The sequence below is a fragment of the Maylandia zebra genome, linkage group LG5, assembly GCF_041146795.1.
Source record: "Maylandia zebra isolate NMK-2024a linkage group LG5, Mzebra_GT3a, whole genome shotgun sequence".
In the NCBI taxonomy this organism is placed as follows: Eukaryota; Metazoa; Chordata; class Actinopteri; order Cichliformes; family Cichlidae; genus Maylandia; species Maylandia zebra.
This window is the reverse complement of record NC_135171.1, coordinates 12,210,666-12,225,957: the sequence shown is the minus strand read 5'-3', so window position 1 is coordinate 12,225,957 and position 15,292 is coordinate 12,210,666. Positions and strand designations below refer to the sequence as shown.

The 15,292-nt window shown below is 39.1% G+C and overlaps 2 protein-coding genes across 2 annotated transcripts; both read left to right on the top strand.

Annotated features, from left to right (window-relative positions):
- The first annotated feature begins 3,448 nt into the window (after positions 1–3,448).
- On the top strand, positions 3,449–5,978 carry LOC101487155 (blue-sensitive opsin). The gene is made up of 5 exons (NM_001310072.1): positions 3,449–3,875; positions 4,351–4,519; positions 4,645–4,810; positions 5,010–5,249; positions 5,803–5,978. The coding sequence occupies exons 1-5, from the start codon at positions 3,497–3,499 to the stop codon at positions 5,902–5,904; spliced, it is 1,056 nt and encodes a 351-aa protein (NP_001297001.1). The 5' UTR covers positions 3,449–3,496; the 3' UTR covers positions 5,905–5,978.
- Positions 5,979–11,844: 5,866 nt separating this feature from the next.
- Positions 11,845–14,313, top strand: LOC101487452 (red-sensitive opsin). The gene is made up of 6 exons (XM_004571915.3): positions 11,845–12,007; positions 12,741–13,037; positions 13,170–13,338; positions 13,434–13,599; positions 13,691–13,930; positions 14,020–14,313. Exons 1-6 carry the CDS (start codon positions 11,905–11,907, stop codon positions 14,116–14,118), a joined length of 1,074 nt encoding a protein of 357 aa, XP_004571972.3. The 5' UTR covers positions 11,845–11,904; the 3' UTR covers positions 14,119–14,313.
- The last annotated feature ends 979 nt before the right edge of the window (positions 14,314–15,292 follow it).

Sequence of the window (15,292 nt, the reverse complement as noted above, 5' to 3'; positions counted from 1 at the left end):
GGTCTGCCAGGTCTCTGTCACCAGCAGCAAAAACTAGCTGTCCACCTGTATCAATTGTCACCTTATAGGTTTGGAAATGAAAAAAACAACAACCCCAAAACAAACATAGAATATGGCCTGGAAGTCCCAAGGTCAAAATGGAAGATGCCCTCAAGGGTGGTGGAGAATGACAGAGCAGTGGGACTTCCAGATACAGACAGACAAAATGGTGGCTCCAACCGAACATAGTGGTTGTAGACAAATAGAAGAAGATGGCCACAGTGATAGATGTAGCGGTTCTGAATGACAGCAACATCAGGAAGAAGGAACACGAGGAACTTGAGAAATACCAAGAGCTCAGAGAAGAGCTTGAGAAGATGTGGAGGGTGAAGGTATCTGTGGTCCCAGTGGTAATCGGAGCACTAGGTGGCTCAAGCAGATCCCGGGAACAACATCGGAGATCTCTGTCCAGAAGATCGCAGTCCTGGGAACAGCTAAGATACTGCGCAGGACCCTCAAGCTCCCAGGCCTCTGGTAGAGGACCCGATAGGATAGACCGCCCCAAGGGGCGAGAGGAAGATTTTTTTTTTTTGATGGGCCATCCTGCTTAGTTAATATTCCCTAGTCAGCTATGTGTCATCACACAACCACTGAACTAAAACTGAAAGACACAACCAGCGTCTTTCAGTTGGGGCAAGCAGGGCTAGCAGTGCTTGTTTTTTCTGTGCAAGCTAATGCAGCTTCACTGTAAATGGGTTGAATTCGATGTTTAAGGGGGATCTGCGTGTGCTAGTCTTAAAATATGTCAACTCACATTAAAAATTTAAGAAGAATGTGGGTTTTTAACAAGACACGGTGATTAAGGATTAGTCTGAATAATGAGACTAAACAATGTGAGTGAAGCGACTCTACTTCCTCTACAAACTGAGAAGCACAAGAGATTCAACCCCCATTATGAGCACCTTCTACAGAGGCACAGTTGAGAGTATCCTCACCAGCTGCATCACTGTGTGGTATGACTCCTGCACTGGGTCCTGCAGGAAAAAAATGACAACGGGTAGTGAGAGCAGCGGAGAGGATTGGGGGGACCTCTCTTGCCTCCCTCCCCAGGAGATCTACTGCGCGTGCCTCATCCGGAAGGTCCTCTCCATTACAGGTGACTCCACTCATCCCTTCAACAGCTTCTTCAGTTTGCTGCCATCAGGAAGGACACTGAAGAGCCTCCGGGCCAGACTGAGAGACAGCTTCGTCCATCAGGCTGTCGAGATGCTGACCATCTCTGAATCGAGAAGGGGGGCCCAAGGGTACATGTTTCGCCATCTTTCAATGCTGTGATTGCAGCCATTCCCCAACTCTCTGTGAATGGTACTCATGGCCATTCGAGAATCTGTGTATTGGATTAGTAGTCGTTGATCAATGGTCATAAGAATTTGCATACTAACAATCATGGAACTAACCCCCCAGCCCATTGTTCATTCAGTGGTGCTAGTTTAATTCGCTGTGCAAATGCACTGTTTATAAGGTTGGGGAAACCTGCAGTCAGCTGAGACTGAAGAAGTCACTTGGATGAGTGACAAAACGTTTCTCCCACTGAAAATGTCCAGATGAACAGAATCAACCTTTTGGAATTTACTTACCTGGATGATTGAGCACGCATCAAGACATTATTTTATTAATATTTTTGAAATGATAGCAGCACAAATGAAAATTTTTGCAGCACAAACCAGCACAAACGTAGCACAAATGTTTGACATAATTTTTCTTTGATTTGGGTAATGTGGGGGGGGGGGGGGGCTGGTTGACCTTTTGACCTTTACATTTTCATTAATATCGTTAAAACAGAGGCAGCACAAACGACAGTTTTAGCAGCACCAAGCAGCACAGACATAGCACAGTTGATTGACACCAGTTTTGTTTGATTCCATTAATGTGGGGGGGCTGGTTGACCTCTGATGACCTCTAGAAATCAGCTGTATAGAAAGTCAAGTCAAGTCAAAGTCAAAGTCAACTTTATTGTCAATTCTGCCACATGTACAGGACATACAGAGAATAGAAACTTCGTTACTCTCAATCCCTAGATAAAATAGAAAATGAACATTTAAATATAAGAGTGATTAAAAATGCAAGTAAAATATTTTAAAGTAAAAAAAATTAAATAATATAATACAATTTTACATATAACAAGAAAGCTATACAATATACAATATAAGGGTAAATGACATTGAGTGCAAACCAGGCAGAGTAGTGCAAATAGGCAAATAGTGCAAATGGAGATTTGGTAATGTACGGTATGAGATAGTGTAACACAAAGTCTTATGAGGTAATGGCAGTCCAATGCTCCACAAAGTGACTGGTAACTGGTGCAGGCCAGTGAGTGAGTCAGAGAGTGTGTGTGTGTGTGTGTGAGTGTGTGTGACAGAACATTTACTATGTAGTAAAAGTAAAGGTTTGAGAGTAGGATGAGCAAGTATTTTTTTTGCATGGCTTCTAAAAGTGAGTCTGTAAGTTTGTCACTCAATGCAAACTGCCAAAATGGAGTTTACAGGCAGAAAATAAAATATATACAATACACAGACTGGTGATCTGTCCCTATTGTAGTTGGGACAGACTCCAGTCACCACCTTCCTGCTTCCAGTGCTGGGGGGAGGGGGGTCTGCTTGTTCTGGAACAAACAAAAATAACATCCACATAAACACCAAAATCCAATGGTTCAAGAAAGTTTCTGGCAAGATTATCAGTGTTACAGACTTCACCTGTCAGTGGTTTAACATTTTGCCTAGAGCGGTGTTCACTGCAGTGGAAGTTTATATAAACTATGCTGTCTGAAGTGGTGACATAATTAAGAGGTCACAGAGGAATGTGATATTCTCGGCAGGGGAAGAAATTTGATCTTAAAGGTTTGATAATGTTGCCAATCAATAGAGGGAAGACCCCCAAAAAGAGACCAATGACTCATTCAAAGGACCTGTAACCACCAACTGTAAAGTAGATCTGATGAGTAGTTAGCAAGATAAGGGATGAAGAGACAGATAGAAAAACCTTTTCCATAAGTCTGATTACTCCTTCTTGGTGAAAAATAATTGTGCCAGAAAAAAGGAGTACTGAGGGTGAGATGCATGCACTGACCTCTTGGAAGTCCCTGTAGATCAGATTATATGGTTCACAAACACACTGCCCTTACACTAGGATGTAATGAGATGATCCTTGCCAAGTCTGGTAATGCGATAGTAATCTGTGTATTAGCTATTGGGTAGGGTATGTTGTTATCGGAATGCAAGGAAAGCTTTAAATCCTGTCCTTTAGCCAATTATGTTGAGCCTCAGCAATCATCAAAGTTCCTATAAATGCCGCTGTTAACTCTGCTTCAGACAGACGAGCATCTCAGATATAAGACGGAGGGAAAAATGAAATCTCTGAGTACTATTTGAAATTAGATGCAGTTTATTTGAAGTCTTTTAAACTGGTTTTTTTTTTATATTTTAGATATAGATTTTGATCGCAAACTCCATCTAAGAAAATGAGAGGAAATCGTCCCACTGAGTTCCCAGATGACTTCTGGATCCCCGTCCCTCTGGACACCAACAATATCACAGCCTTCAGCCCATACCTGGTTCCCCAGGACCATTTAGGAAGCCCGATGATCTTTTATTCCATGTCAGCATTTATGTTCTTCTTGTGGGTGGCCGGCACAATCATCAATGTCCTCACTATCGCATGTACTGTCCAATACAAGAAGCTCCGGTCTCATCTAAACTACATCCTGGTGAACCTGGCTGTTGCGAACCTCCTCGTCTCCTCTGTGGGCTCTTTCACCTGCTTCATCTGTTTTGCTTTTAAATACATGTTCCCTGGTCCAATTGCATGCAAGATTGAAGGATTTACAGCAACTCTTGGTGGTAAGGAGCATAATTATAGACTTTGTTAAGTAAGAAAAAAGGATTACATCATGCATCATATTATTACACTCGAATTAAAATGATGCGTGTGAGAGATTTGACCTATGCCAGTTTTTGTCAACCAAAGCGCTCTCAACAGGGATTTTTTTAAAAATCTGAACTGCAATAATAATAATGATAATAATAATAAGCTATTTGTTTTTCACATGACACATAAAATACATATTGTGTCCTTATTTGTAGGAGAAATAGAGCTATCAGTGTACTGGTGCCAGTATCATTGCATACCGTATGGTACTATATAAAGCTAACTTTATTTTGAACATCAAAATGTTCTTTTTTTCAAAGAATACCACATAAGGCACTGTTGTTGTTAAAGAAGTTGTTGGTTATGTGGTTATGTGAGCCAATATATAAAAAGCAGCTGCTGTTTCTAAATATTAACGTAGTTATCGTTATCTTTGTCCTCTTGCAGGTATGGTTAGCTTGTGGTCTCTTGCTGTGGTAGCATTTGAAAGATGGTTGGTTGTGTGCAAGCCACTTGGGAACTTTGCCTTCAAGTCCAGCCACGCTATAGCATGCTGTGGATTGACTTGGGTCTGCGGTCTGAGCGCTGCACTTCCACCTCTGTTTGGATGGAGCAGGTGAGTACATATAGATTAAGCACTTTATAATTAATTTGCTCTAACCTTGATGTAAATGGTTCTCTTAGGACTAATAACATATGTATACATATACCACAGCGGAAAATAATTGTTTCTCTTTCTAGGTATATCCCAGAGGGCATGCAGTGTTCCTGTGGCCCAGACTGGTACACAACAGGCAACAAGTTTAACAATGAAACCTACGTGATGTTCCTCTTCTGCTTCTGCTTTGCTGTCCCTTTCTCCACCATCGTCTTCTGCTACTCACAGCTGCTGTTCATGCTGAAAGCGGTAGGCAATATGACATTGGTTAGCAATTGTCGTATCCTATGTTTAGGGTGATTGTGTTGTGTTTAGTTTTGTTTATTAAAAGGAAATACTAGAAGGCAAAACAAACCAGGGAAGGGGTGGGAATGAAGGAAAAAATATATTTTTATACTTACAATTTTCCAGTCTGATGCTGATTCTGACAAATGATCTGTCTCAAAAGGCAGTAAAGGCCCAAGCAGAGTCTGCCTCTACCCAGAAGGCAGAGAAGGAAGTGACCAGGATGGTGGTGATTATGGTGCTGGGCTTTCTGGTGTGCTGGATGCCATATGCCTCCTTTGCCATCTGGGTTGTGAATAACCGTGGGCAGCCATTCGACCTGAGACTGGCCACCATTCCTTCCTGTTTCTCAAAGGCCTCCACAGTCTACAACCCAGTCATTTACATCCTCCTCAATAAGCAGGTAAAAATCTTTGGCAGCTCAAAGTGAAATAAATTTAACTTAGCCTAAATTTGAATCCATTTCACTAAACTGAAGCTTTGCTTAGTTTAAGCAGGGTAACAAACATGGATCATCAGCTTTGTGTTTTGTTTTGTTTTTATTTGAGCTTGTGACTGAGTCGGCCACGGACGCCCCCTAATGGTGGCTGTTAGAAAATACAAAAGGGTTGACCCATCCTCCAAGACAAAATCTGACAGACAGTTGAGCCTAAATAAACATGGAACAAAAAGAAGACACTCATTTATTGTCAATTTTCATGAAAATGTAAAAAAAAAAAACATCAAGAGGGAGTAAATAATAAGTTACTACCCTCCAATCACGCTGACTTTTGTTGTGCCAGCTTTTGCTTTTATCCATCACTGCTGGTAACATGCTAATGCTGCACTGAGTGGTGGTCTGTGAGTCCCCTCCATCTCCCCTGAGACACTTTAATGTGACTAAGATGGCTTTTTACAAGGACTACTAAAAAGATTAACAAGAAGTGACCAAAACCTTTCTCTTTGTTCTCTTTTAGTTCCGCTCGTGTATAAGGCAGATGCTGGGAATGAGCGGAGGTGACGATGAAGAGTCATCAAGTCAATCCACCACTGAAGTCTCTAAAGTTGCACCTGCATAGGTTACTCGTGCCCAATTTGGACAGCTCGCATACTGAACATAGCACAGAAATGCTAATAATGTGACAAACGTATTTTTGCTATTGTTACAGATACATAGTTTTATGCAGTAAAAATGTTTAACAAAAAGGAAATAAATTTAATTGATGAAGCAACTATTTGTGTCTTTAAAAGGCTCATCACTGCACATAATGATGGACATGATACTAAAGCATACCTTTTTAGCATTATATTTTATTTTAACAATCTTGTTTTGTTTAGTTTTTAGTTGTTTTTTTTTCCAGTATAACATTCAGGTCATGAAAACCCATATTAGGTTTCAGAAATACTTACAGTATGATAGAAATATGTGTAAATATGTTTGATAAGTTGTGCTGCAGTTATTATAGGAAGCCCGAAATAATATATTTGTTTATCTTTTTAATGTGTAGTGGTGTAGTGCAAGAGAAAACCAATAAACTGGACACAATGTTGCTGCTTGTATTTACAACATTTACTGCTCCTGGATCAGCTCATCACATAGATGGGCTCGTGGGATCAACAGGATATACTTGAGGTAAAAGGAAAATCCACAAATGCACATCAATGTTATTGAAGTGAAGGAAATGGTTCTAGTTTCGCACTTTAGTTTAGTCTTTCATGGTGTACTCTTTATGCAGAAACACAAACACATGCACACACCTAGCAAGCCTGTAAAAGTTATTGAGTGAAGACAAGTACAGCAGAAACACACTCCTGTAAACATTCACATTGAAATGGAAGTGGGAAAAGAAAAGAAAAAAGCTTTAACAATGATGCAAACCAACCTCACTCTTCTGATTTATTCACAGCTCATGGATTTGTTTCATAGCTTCTATTTATAGATGCTCAGAAAGCAGCATTTATCTCCAAGTCCTTGTTAATATTTGAAACCCTGCATCAATCACAGCTAAATATGGTAAAGAAAATGGTTACATTTATTTTCAGGACATTTGTATGCAATTCAAACATAATGCAAAAGCCACATTACAGTTTTCAGTAAGTGTTTAATATTATTGAGTCTGCTGAGGAAACACCCACTTTGTGTGTTAAATTTAAATATAATTGTTAATTTGCTACTGTGCTGCAAAAGGTGAGGATCTGCAGCATTTGGCCTACAGATAGTGTCATAATTAATGACCTTTCACAGCAGTCCCAATAGAGATTAACAGAGAACCCATTAATCCCATTGCAGCACTATTGGCTTACAATTCACCTAGAGTGTACTTGTAAGATGGTCTTTATTGATTATGAACGAATGGGGATGAGACACAAAAGATCAACTTTTATCTTTGTAAAATAAAAATACAAAACGGTTTTTCTTGCAGAGAAAGCCCTTTTCCTCATAAAATGGTAGATTTCTTCAAATTCATGCTGATGGGGAAGCAATCAGAGGACACTGTGCCTCTGAGGCATCCACCTCCATACCATAATCATAACAAATGTTCGATTAGATCAAAACATGCAGTTTCTTATATGTACCTACACATGCATATAAGAAACTCTATATTCCAGATGATTGTGATGGTTGAAGGTCAAATCTTTCAGGCAGCTGCAGCCAAATATTCTCTGTTTTTGCTTGCTTGAAATCAAAATATTAACTGATGTAAGGAGGTTTGTTGACCTCACAGTGACTCATATCAGGGATTTTCTGCAACTGAAAGCACAAACAAATCTAAAAATGGAACTATAACTACTCCTTTGGTGCTTTTTTAAAAAAAAAAAAATCAAAAACCTAAAGGAAAATTGCAAGTTACATTTTGGATCTATAACTCTGTTAACCCTTTGCAAAAAAACAGTCCTTGCCAAAATACTAAAAACTAAGATTACTGAGAAACATTGTTGCTAAGAAGTGAAAGTCACACAATCACACATCATACTAATATTTCTGGAATTGATTTCTTTTTTTGCACATCTGTACAGCAGGAGAGAAGGAGTAAAAACTTTGATCATCAAATCCTCCTCAAACACAGATTTGAAATAAATCAGAATTATCTGGTGTGAAGTAAACACAAGAAAGTAAAGATTGGCAAAGATGGAGCTGGTTCACGTCACACCAGTGGAGCAATTTGCAGTCATTTCCTGTCACTGCAAGTTAATGACTGGAAATTACCTAAGACAGTGAATGAATAAACCAGACCTCTTAGTGACTATGGTCATGGAGATACCAGTCGATAGTCGGGAGCAGATCTGAGTTCTGCTAGTAGTGAACTTTTGACAAACACGAATAGTTCAGAACTAGCGGAATTCCAGTCCTACCCTCGAAACATCTCGCTGTGACGTGGGAAAAACAGCCAGAGTAAAACAAAACCAAAAAGCCCTTTACCTAGCATCATCTCTACCTCTCAGGTGATATGTAAATTTACATTAAGAGATAGATCCCTACTTAACTTCACATTTTAGAAATGTCTTTGTTTAACCCACTGTTGCTTCCTAATCTAAGGTGGAAAATTTTAGCAAGTGCTAACATGAAGAGAGACACAGTTGGAAATACAAAAGTAGAAAAATATAAAGAAAATTTACAACTCCCTCCAGTTTTGGGGTCCATCCTTTTCCTGGTGTAAAGTCCTTGTCCGAGGAAGGGTTCTTATCAAATCTGCATGTCTGCTACCTGTGCAAGAAGTGGACTCAACAAAACTGCAGAGTTAGGGATTAAGGTAAACCACTACAGCAGCTTTGAGGACCCTTAGCTTTCCCCTGAAATGAACCGCTGTTCCGGAGAGATTAAAGTGTTTACGGAGCGAGCATGCCAAAAGTAATTACTCTGTGTTAATCTGTTTTGTGGAGGAACCTGAGTTGTCCGTATAATCTGCTTTGGCCTGCTTGGAGATGAGAAATCTTCGCTCACTTTTCACTGTGTCAAATAGGTTAGACATTCACGGCTAAGACAGGAGAAGGTGGTGCAACACAGCTGCTGTCCTTGCAACGTCCTCAGCTAGGAACACTGGTGCAGTGCTGCTATCATATAATGTTACAGTTATGGTAATGTTTGTAGCCAGTGAAAGATCCACAATGAAACTGTGCAGATGAGGAATTTCTTTCAGAATCAGATATTTGAAACCTGACAGCTACTTTGTGATTTACAGCCAAGGAGCTGAGTCACACTTATATTTAGTGCATTACAATGAGTCCCCTCGGAGACAACAGGCTTTGGAAAATAAGTTAAACAGCCCATTAACAACAGAAATGAACTATTAACCTACTGCGCTGACCTGTTACCTCAATTGTGTTTTGGAACAGTTAATACTGACACATCCTCCTCAGTCAGTGGCAAATCCGGACTTTCAGGAGCATACCCGGTGGGTCACTTAAAGCGTCAGATTGGTTTTGCAGTCGTAAACAAAACATTCTTATCAAATTTAACAATGATCACATTAGTTAACCTGCTCTAAAAGTAGGCTACATGTTCCACTTTCTGTGGCTGTGACAGTGTGGCCTCTGGGTGGCACTAGTCAGGGAATTCCCTCCACCCAAATCGTTATACTTAGTTTGGCCGAAGCAGCTCAGCTTTAGTCTTTTTAGGTCATAGACTGTATAAAAAAGATTAACATAGTGTACGACTCTGAAAGTTGAAAGCAGTTCATGATTCCTTAAACCTGCTCTAATGACTAAAACTGTCGTCTGCTACCCGAGTTTATGATCTCTGTTGCGAGTGAATGCAGTGTGATTTAAATGTTGTAAATTATGCTCCGTGTTATAGTCAAGAAAGACCACAGAGCAGCATTTGTTTTAAGGAATAATTGTTGCAGCTTCATAACATTGTTGCTGCCACTGAAAATTACATTTTATTCAGCTTTAAATGTGCATGATGGTCAGCTTGATGAATAATACTAAATAGCAACTTTAAATATGATTCAGGACTGAGACCTCATCTGTAATCCTAAATATTAATCTATTAATGCTTTGCTAGCAACACACAGTGTTTTTGTAGCTGTGTTATCTGGAACCTTTATCTTATACTTGTTTTAGCTAACATTAGCTAAGATGTTAATATCTTTGACTCAAACTCCAAAAAATAAAAGTCAATCTATATTTAATTAATTGTTGCAGTCATTGTCTGTCTAACCCAAGGACACCTAATACTGTGTTGGCTCCCCAGAGGAAAACATAGTATTTACTTTGCTAGGCCTTAGATGTAGCTGTTGGGTTGAGCTTAGGGGACTGACTCAGACATTTGACTATCGGTCTGAAGGAGCTCATGTTTGTTTTGCTGTATATATTGCTTGTTATTATCCATGTTTACACTGAGACATTGCCACATCGCCATTTGACTCAGCAGCTAAATCATCAATAAACAGCAGTTTCCCAGTTCCCCTGCATGCTAATTTCACAGCACTGCCTTCAAAATGGTTGAAAAATAATGGGAAACGCTTTTCTTCCCACGTCCCATAGTTCTGCTCATTGTTCATCTTGGTTTTAATCAGTTCAAAGAATCTTGTTTTGTAGCTACGCATGTTTTTTTCTGTTTACTTGAAATTGTTTTTACATTCATTAAGTCATGTCTTGATTCTAGATTTAATAACGTCCCACCTTTTATCTCATTAGTCATTAAAAAAAATCATAACTATGGTATGTAACAGTTTCTGTTAAGAAATCTCTGGTAGCCTACTGGTTTTCACTTGTAACACTTTGAATATTAGATCAATGGCCACAGATGCATTAGGTTCTCCGAAGGCTTACACAGATCCTCCAGTGCTTTTTCCTATATCAATTTAATCACATAATTAAGTAGCTACAGGAATTATCATCCAGTTGTCACATAATTGCATGAGTTATTGTTAACGTGTGAAGTTGGATTTCATAAACAGCGACTTAGAACAGATCTCCCAGATACACACTATCCTGCAGAATAGTGCATCAGACAGAGGACAGAGGACAGAGGGACTTTAGACAGATTGCGTTCAGTGCTCTTTGTCAAAAATGTGAAAAAACAATTGAATTTGCAACTCATGAAAAGATTTAAAAACACTCTCACGCAGTCTTGTACCATAAAATTACTACCAACTTTTCAATTATCAGGCTTTCCCATAACCAAATGAAGTCTTCAATAGCCACCCTCACAGATCCATCATGAAGTGACTCATCTTGAATGAGCTAGTTCTAAATTTTATCATTTAATTTGTTTATTGTTTAAGTTACTTATTAGCCTAAAGACAATCATTCAAACAACCAGTTTCATGAGGCTTGCTCATAATGCTCATAAGTACAAAAAGTGTTCCTCCCTTTGCTTGCCACTTGCCATAAGGGCTATGACGTGTGTTGCAGGGTCAAAGGACTGTCAAAGAATCCGATGAACCCTCTATCCGGAGGGATTAAATGTGTCTTACTTCCCTCACAGGTCAACAACTGAAACCTGCACTATTATAGGACCGCGGATCTCCACTTCTCCACTAAAGCTGCTCTGAGAGTGCTATGCAAATCAGGGCTGACACATATACCTGTTAGGATCACAGTAGCATAAATATTAAATATTGCAAAGTGTCTGGATTTGACACCTCTCTGTATTCAAAAGTATAAGAAAGTAAACATTTTCTTTATAGGTTTAATGGTGATTTGAGAGATATATGCACTTTTATGTTTCTACTTTTCATTTCTACATGGTTATAAACCAAATGAGCCACTAGAGAACTCAGTGTGGAAAAATTAGGACACAAAACTGGCATTTATTTGTTGGTCAAAGATCTTGAAACTAATCCTTATCTGAAGTCAGTGGACGGAAATCCACTTTCAAACAAGATTATTCTAGCATTTTGTCTTAACCTCATTAGTTGATTGTTTTAATTACAGTTCAGGGTTATTGCTTTGCCACTGTGCTGCACTGCCAATAGGCACATCACAGCTATAATTTGATTGTGACCTAATCCAATCATGGGTTTGTGAAGCATAGGTATAAAAGCAAAAGTCAGATCTGTAGCACCAAGCAGCCAAGGAGGTAGCAAGTGACAAGAAAGGCTAACAGCTCAGGACCTCCTTCTAAGAACAGAATGGCAGAAGAGTGGGGAAAACAAAGTTTTGCTGCAAGGCGGTATAATGAAGATTCAACCAGGGGATCAGCCTTCGTTTACACAAACAGCAATAACACCAGAGGTACGGTACCACAGTATTATTCTCTCATGAATTGACCGGCATAGGAGCTTGTAACAAAATAACAAAAGAAAAGATTGCTGTTTGACTTGCTAGAGCTGGATTCAAAATCAGTCTTTTAGTCTTGAAACAATAATGTCTACTAATGATGCTGTATGCAGTTGGGTGTGCATTTTTAAGAGTAACTGAAAACTGTTTTCGACCAGTGTTTGGTGGCATTCTTATTATAGTATTGTTACATCTTATTGGTAACAATCCTTTTTATGCATCCAGTTTGGTAACAAAGATCTGGGCTGTTTTTAAAAAAAAATAAACACCCAGAGGCTCTTTTCATATAAAGATACTTATTTTAACTGTAATCTGATTCAAATCTAATGAAGTAGTTTGGACTGTTGTATGTCAAAATGGTGAATGATACCAGCACATAAGTAGTGCTGTGGTGCTGTTAGTGATTCTGTTAGTGATCTTTTCACAAGTACAAGTACACGTACAAGTACAAGTACTCTCACTTGTTGAGCTGCCATGCAAGGTCTGCCATCAGCAGCAACTTGGGTACAGGCTCTTTCTCCAAGAAAATCTCCCACACAAAGGGGGTCGAACCACGGACTTGAATCTGCTGCCTAAGCCATTTGAAAAGACACACAAACTGTTAGAACCACAGTTAGTGCAATGGAGAGAGGTTGTGCAAAAACATGAGATGCCAAATTGTTTTTTCTTTTTTTCTTTTTTTTTTTAGATCCCTTTGAGGGTCCCAATTACCACATCGCACCTCGATGGATTTACAATCTTTCAACACTCTGGATGTTTGTCGTGGTGGTCTTATCAGTCTTCACCAACGGTCTCGTCTTAGTGGCCACAATGAAGTTTAAGAAACTGCGTCACCCTCTAAACTGGATCTTGGTCAATCTAGCCATTGCTGATCTGGGAGAGACTGTTTTTGCCAGCACCATCAGTGTATGCAACCAATTTTTTGGCTACTTCATTCTAGGACACCCAATGTGTATCTTTGAGGGCTATGTTGTCTCAGTTTGTGGTAAGTGGCCACCGTTTTGTTATTTATTTTTTTATTTTTATATTAAATGTAAAAGTATTTGAAGACAGGATTATGTCAAATGTAAGGCTGCAGGCTAAATAAACTTACTGAGTATCCTGCTTCTTTACACAGGTATTACTGCTCTTTGGTCCCTGACAATCATCTCCTGGGAAAGATGGATAGTTGTGTGCAAACCTTTTGGAAATGTCAAATTTGATGCCAAATGGGCCACAGCTGGAATTGTCTTCTCCTGGGTCTGGGCTGCAGTTTGGTGTGCTCCTCCCATATTTGGATGGAGCAGGTAAACTACTCTGCTGCTTCTTTTAATGTCACAGATGCATACAAAGGCAGAGTCTTTTAAATATAAACTAGAGACTAAACATTTTCTTGCTTTAGGTACTGGCCTCATGGACTGAAGACTTCCTGTGGACCTGATGTGTTCAGTGGAAGTGAAGACCCTGGAGTACAGTCCTACATGATTGTTCTCATGCTTACTTGCTGTATCCTCCCCCTGGCTATCATCATCCTGTGCTACCTTGCTGTGTGGATGGCCATCCGTGCTGTATGCTACTTTAATTTGATTTTTATAATTTTCAGTTCAGAGATGTGAGAATAGAAGATTTGATCTCACATTCTTGATTTTTCAACCACAGGTTGCCATGCAGCAGAAGGAGTCAGAGTCAACCCAGAAGGCTGAGAGGGAAGTCTCCAGGATGGTCGTTGTCATGATCGTGGCTTTTTGTGTCTGCTGGGGACCTTACACCTTCTTTGCCTGCTTTGCCGCAGCCAACCCTGGATATGCCTTCCACCCTCTGGCTGCTGCTATGCCTGCATACTTTGCCAAGAGCGCTACTATCTACAACCCAATCATCTATGTCTTCATGAACAGACAGGTGGGCTCAATATTAACACAAAGGTAAATTTACCCTGTCAAATCTGTTTTAGTTTTTAACATGCTTTTATTTTATTCCTTCCCAATCAGTTCCGCACATGCATCATGCAGCTCTTTGGCAAACAAGTGGATGATGGCTCCGAAGTCTCCACATCAAAGACTGAGGTCTCCTCTGTGGCTCCCGCATAAATATCCATGTTCTCCATTTTGGGAAAAAAAAGATAAATGTTTTGATTTGTACAGTAAATATTTATTGTTTCCTTTTTTCTTTCTTTTTTTTAGTAAATATAGCTTTCTCTGGCAAATAAAAAAGAAAAAAAATACACATAAAGCAAATGAATCATTATATTACTTGTCTTTTTTCAAATGTAAATAAAAATATCAAGCATATTTCAAGCTGTAGTGCTGGTGTATTTTATAACTACTAGTGTAGCAATTGTTTGACCACTATTGCTATTTTCACTGGTGTTATTTGGTATTAAGCAGGAGACCTTACAAACATTTGTGTCTTGAAATGCTGTAGCACAAACCTTCACATTTACTATACACTGCCAAAAGCACTTGACTGAATCAGGGAGTCAAAGATTTCCTCATCTTTATTTTCCACCTGGGATGTAACTTCACTCAAAAACGGGAAACCACTCCTCTTATCTTTAGCAGAATGGCCAACTTTTTGAGGATTGGTTGTTGGTTTTCTTCAACTGTCGCTGGAAGAAGAAGAACCAAACAAAACTTAATCACATACTATATATATGTGTTACAGCTCCAAATTAATGGTTCTTAAAAAATGTTAATGAAACAGCAGCAAGGCTAATTCTTAAATTTGTAAGAGATTTACTGGAATCAAAGGTTATTCATCATAATGTTAGAACTCAGAAAATGAAGCTAAATAAATAACTGAGGATCAACTAATTCTAAATGTATAGCAGTGAGCTAGTGTCAGATTTCCTTCTTACACGCCCATGTAAAGTTAAACATTTGCGTGACTATGCCTGAAAAAGTTTATACCAAGAAAAAAAAAAAGGTTTTTCAATATCTGTCAATTACACGTGCACACAAATCTGATAAAAATAAATACTAGATGTGACATTAAGATGAAGCTATTCACAAGAGAGTAATATTTGGTACACAGATGCAGAACAAAATCACATTTTGCTCACCTAGTTAAGGAAGTTCACACTAACAGCTTGTCTACATTCACATTAAAAACAAAAAGTGGAAAAGTTAACATCTTTAGAGTCATCCAGGAGCCTTTCACCTCCTCCTCTCCTACATGGAGTTCTTAACTAATGTTGACCTGTGAGGCAAGTGGACTTGAGGAGTGCACTGATTAAACCATTATGCCAGCTTTGGTAAATCTCAC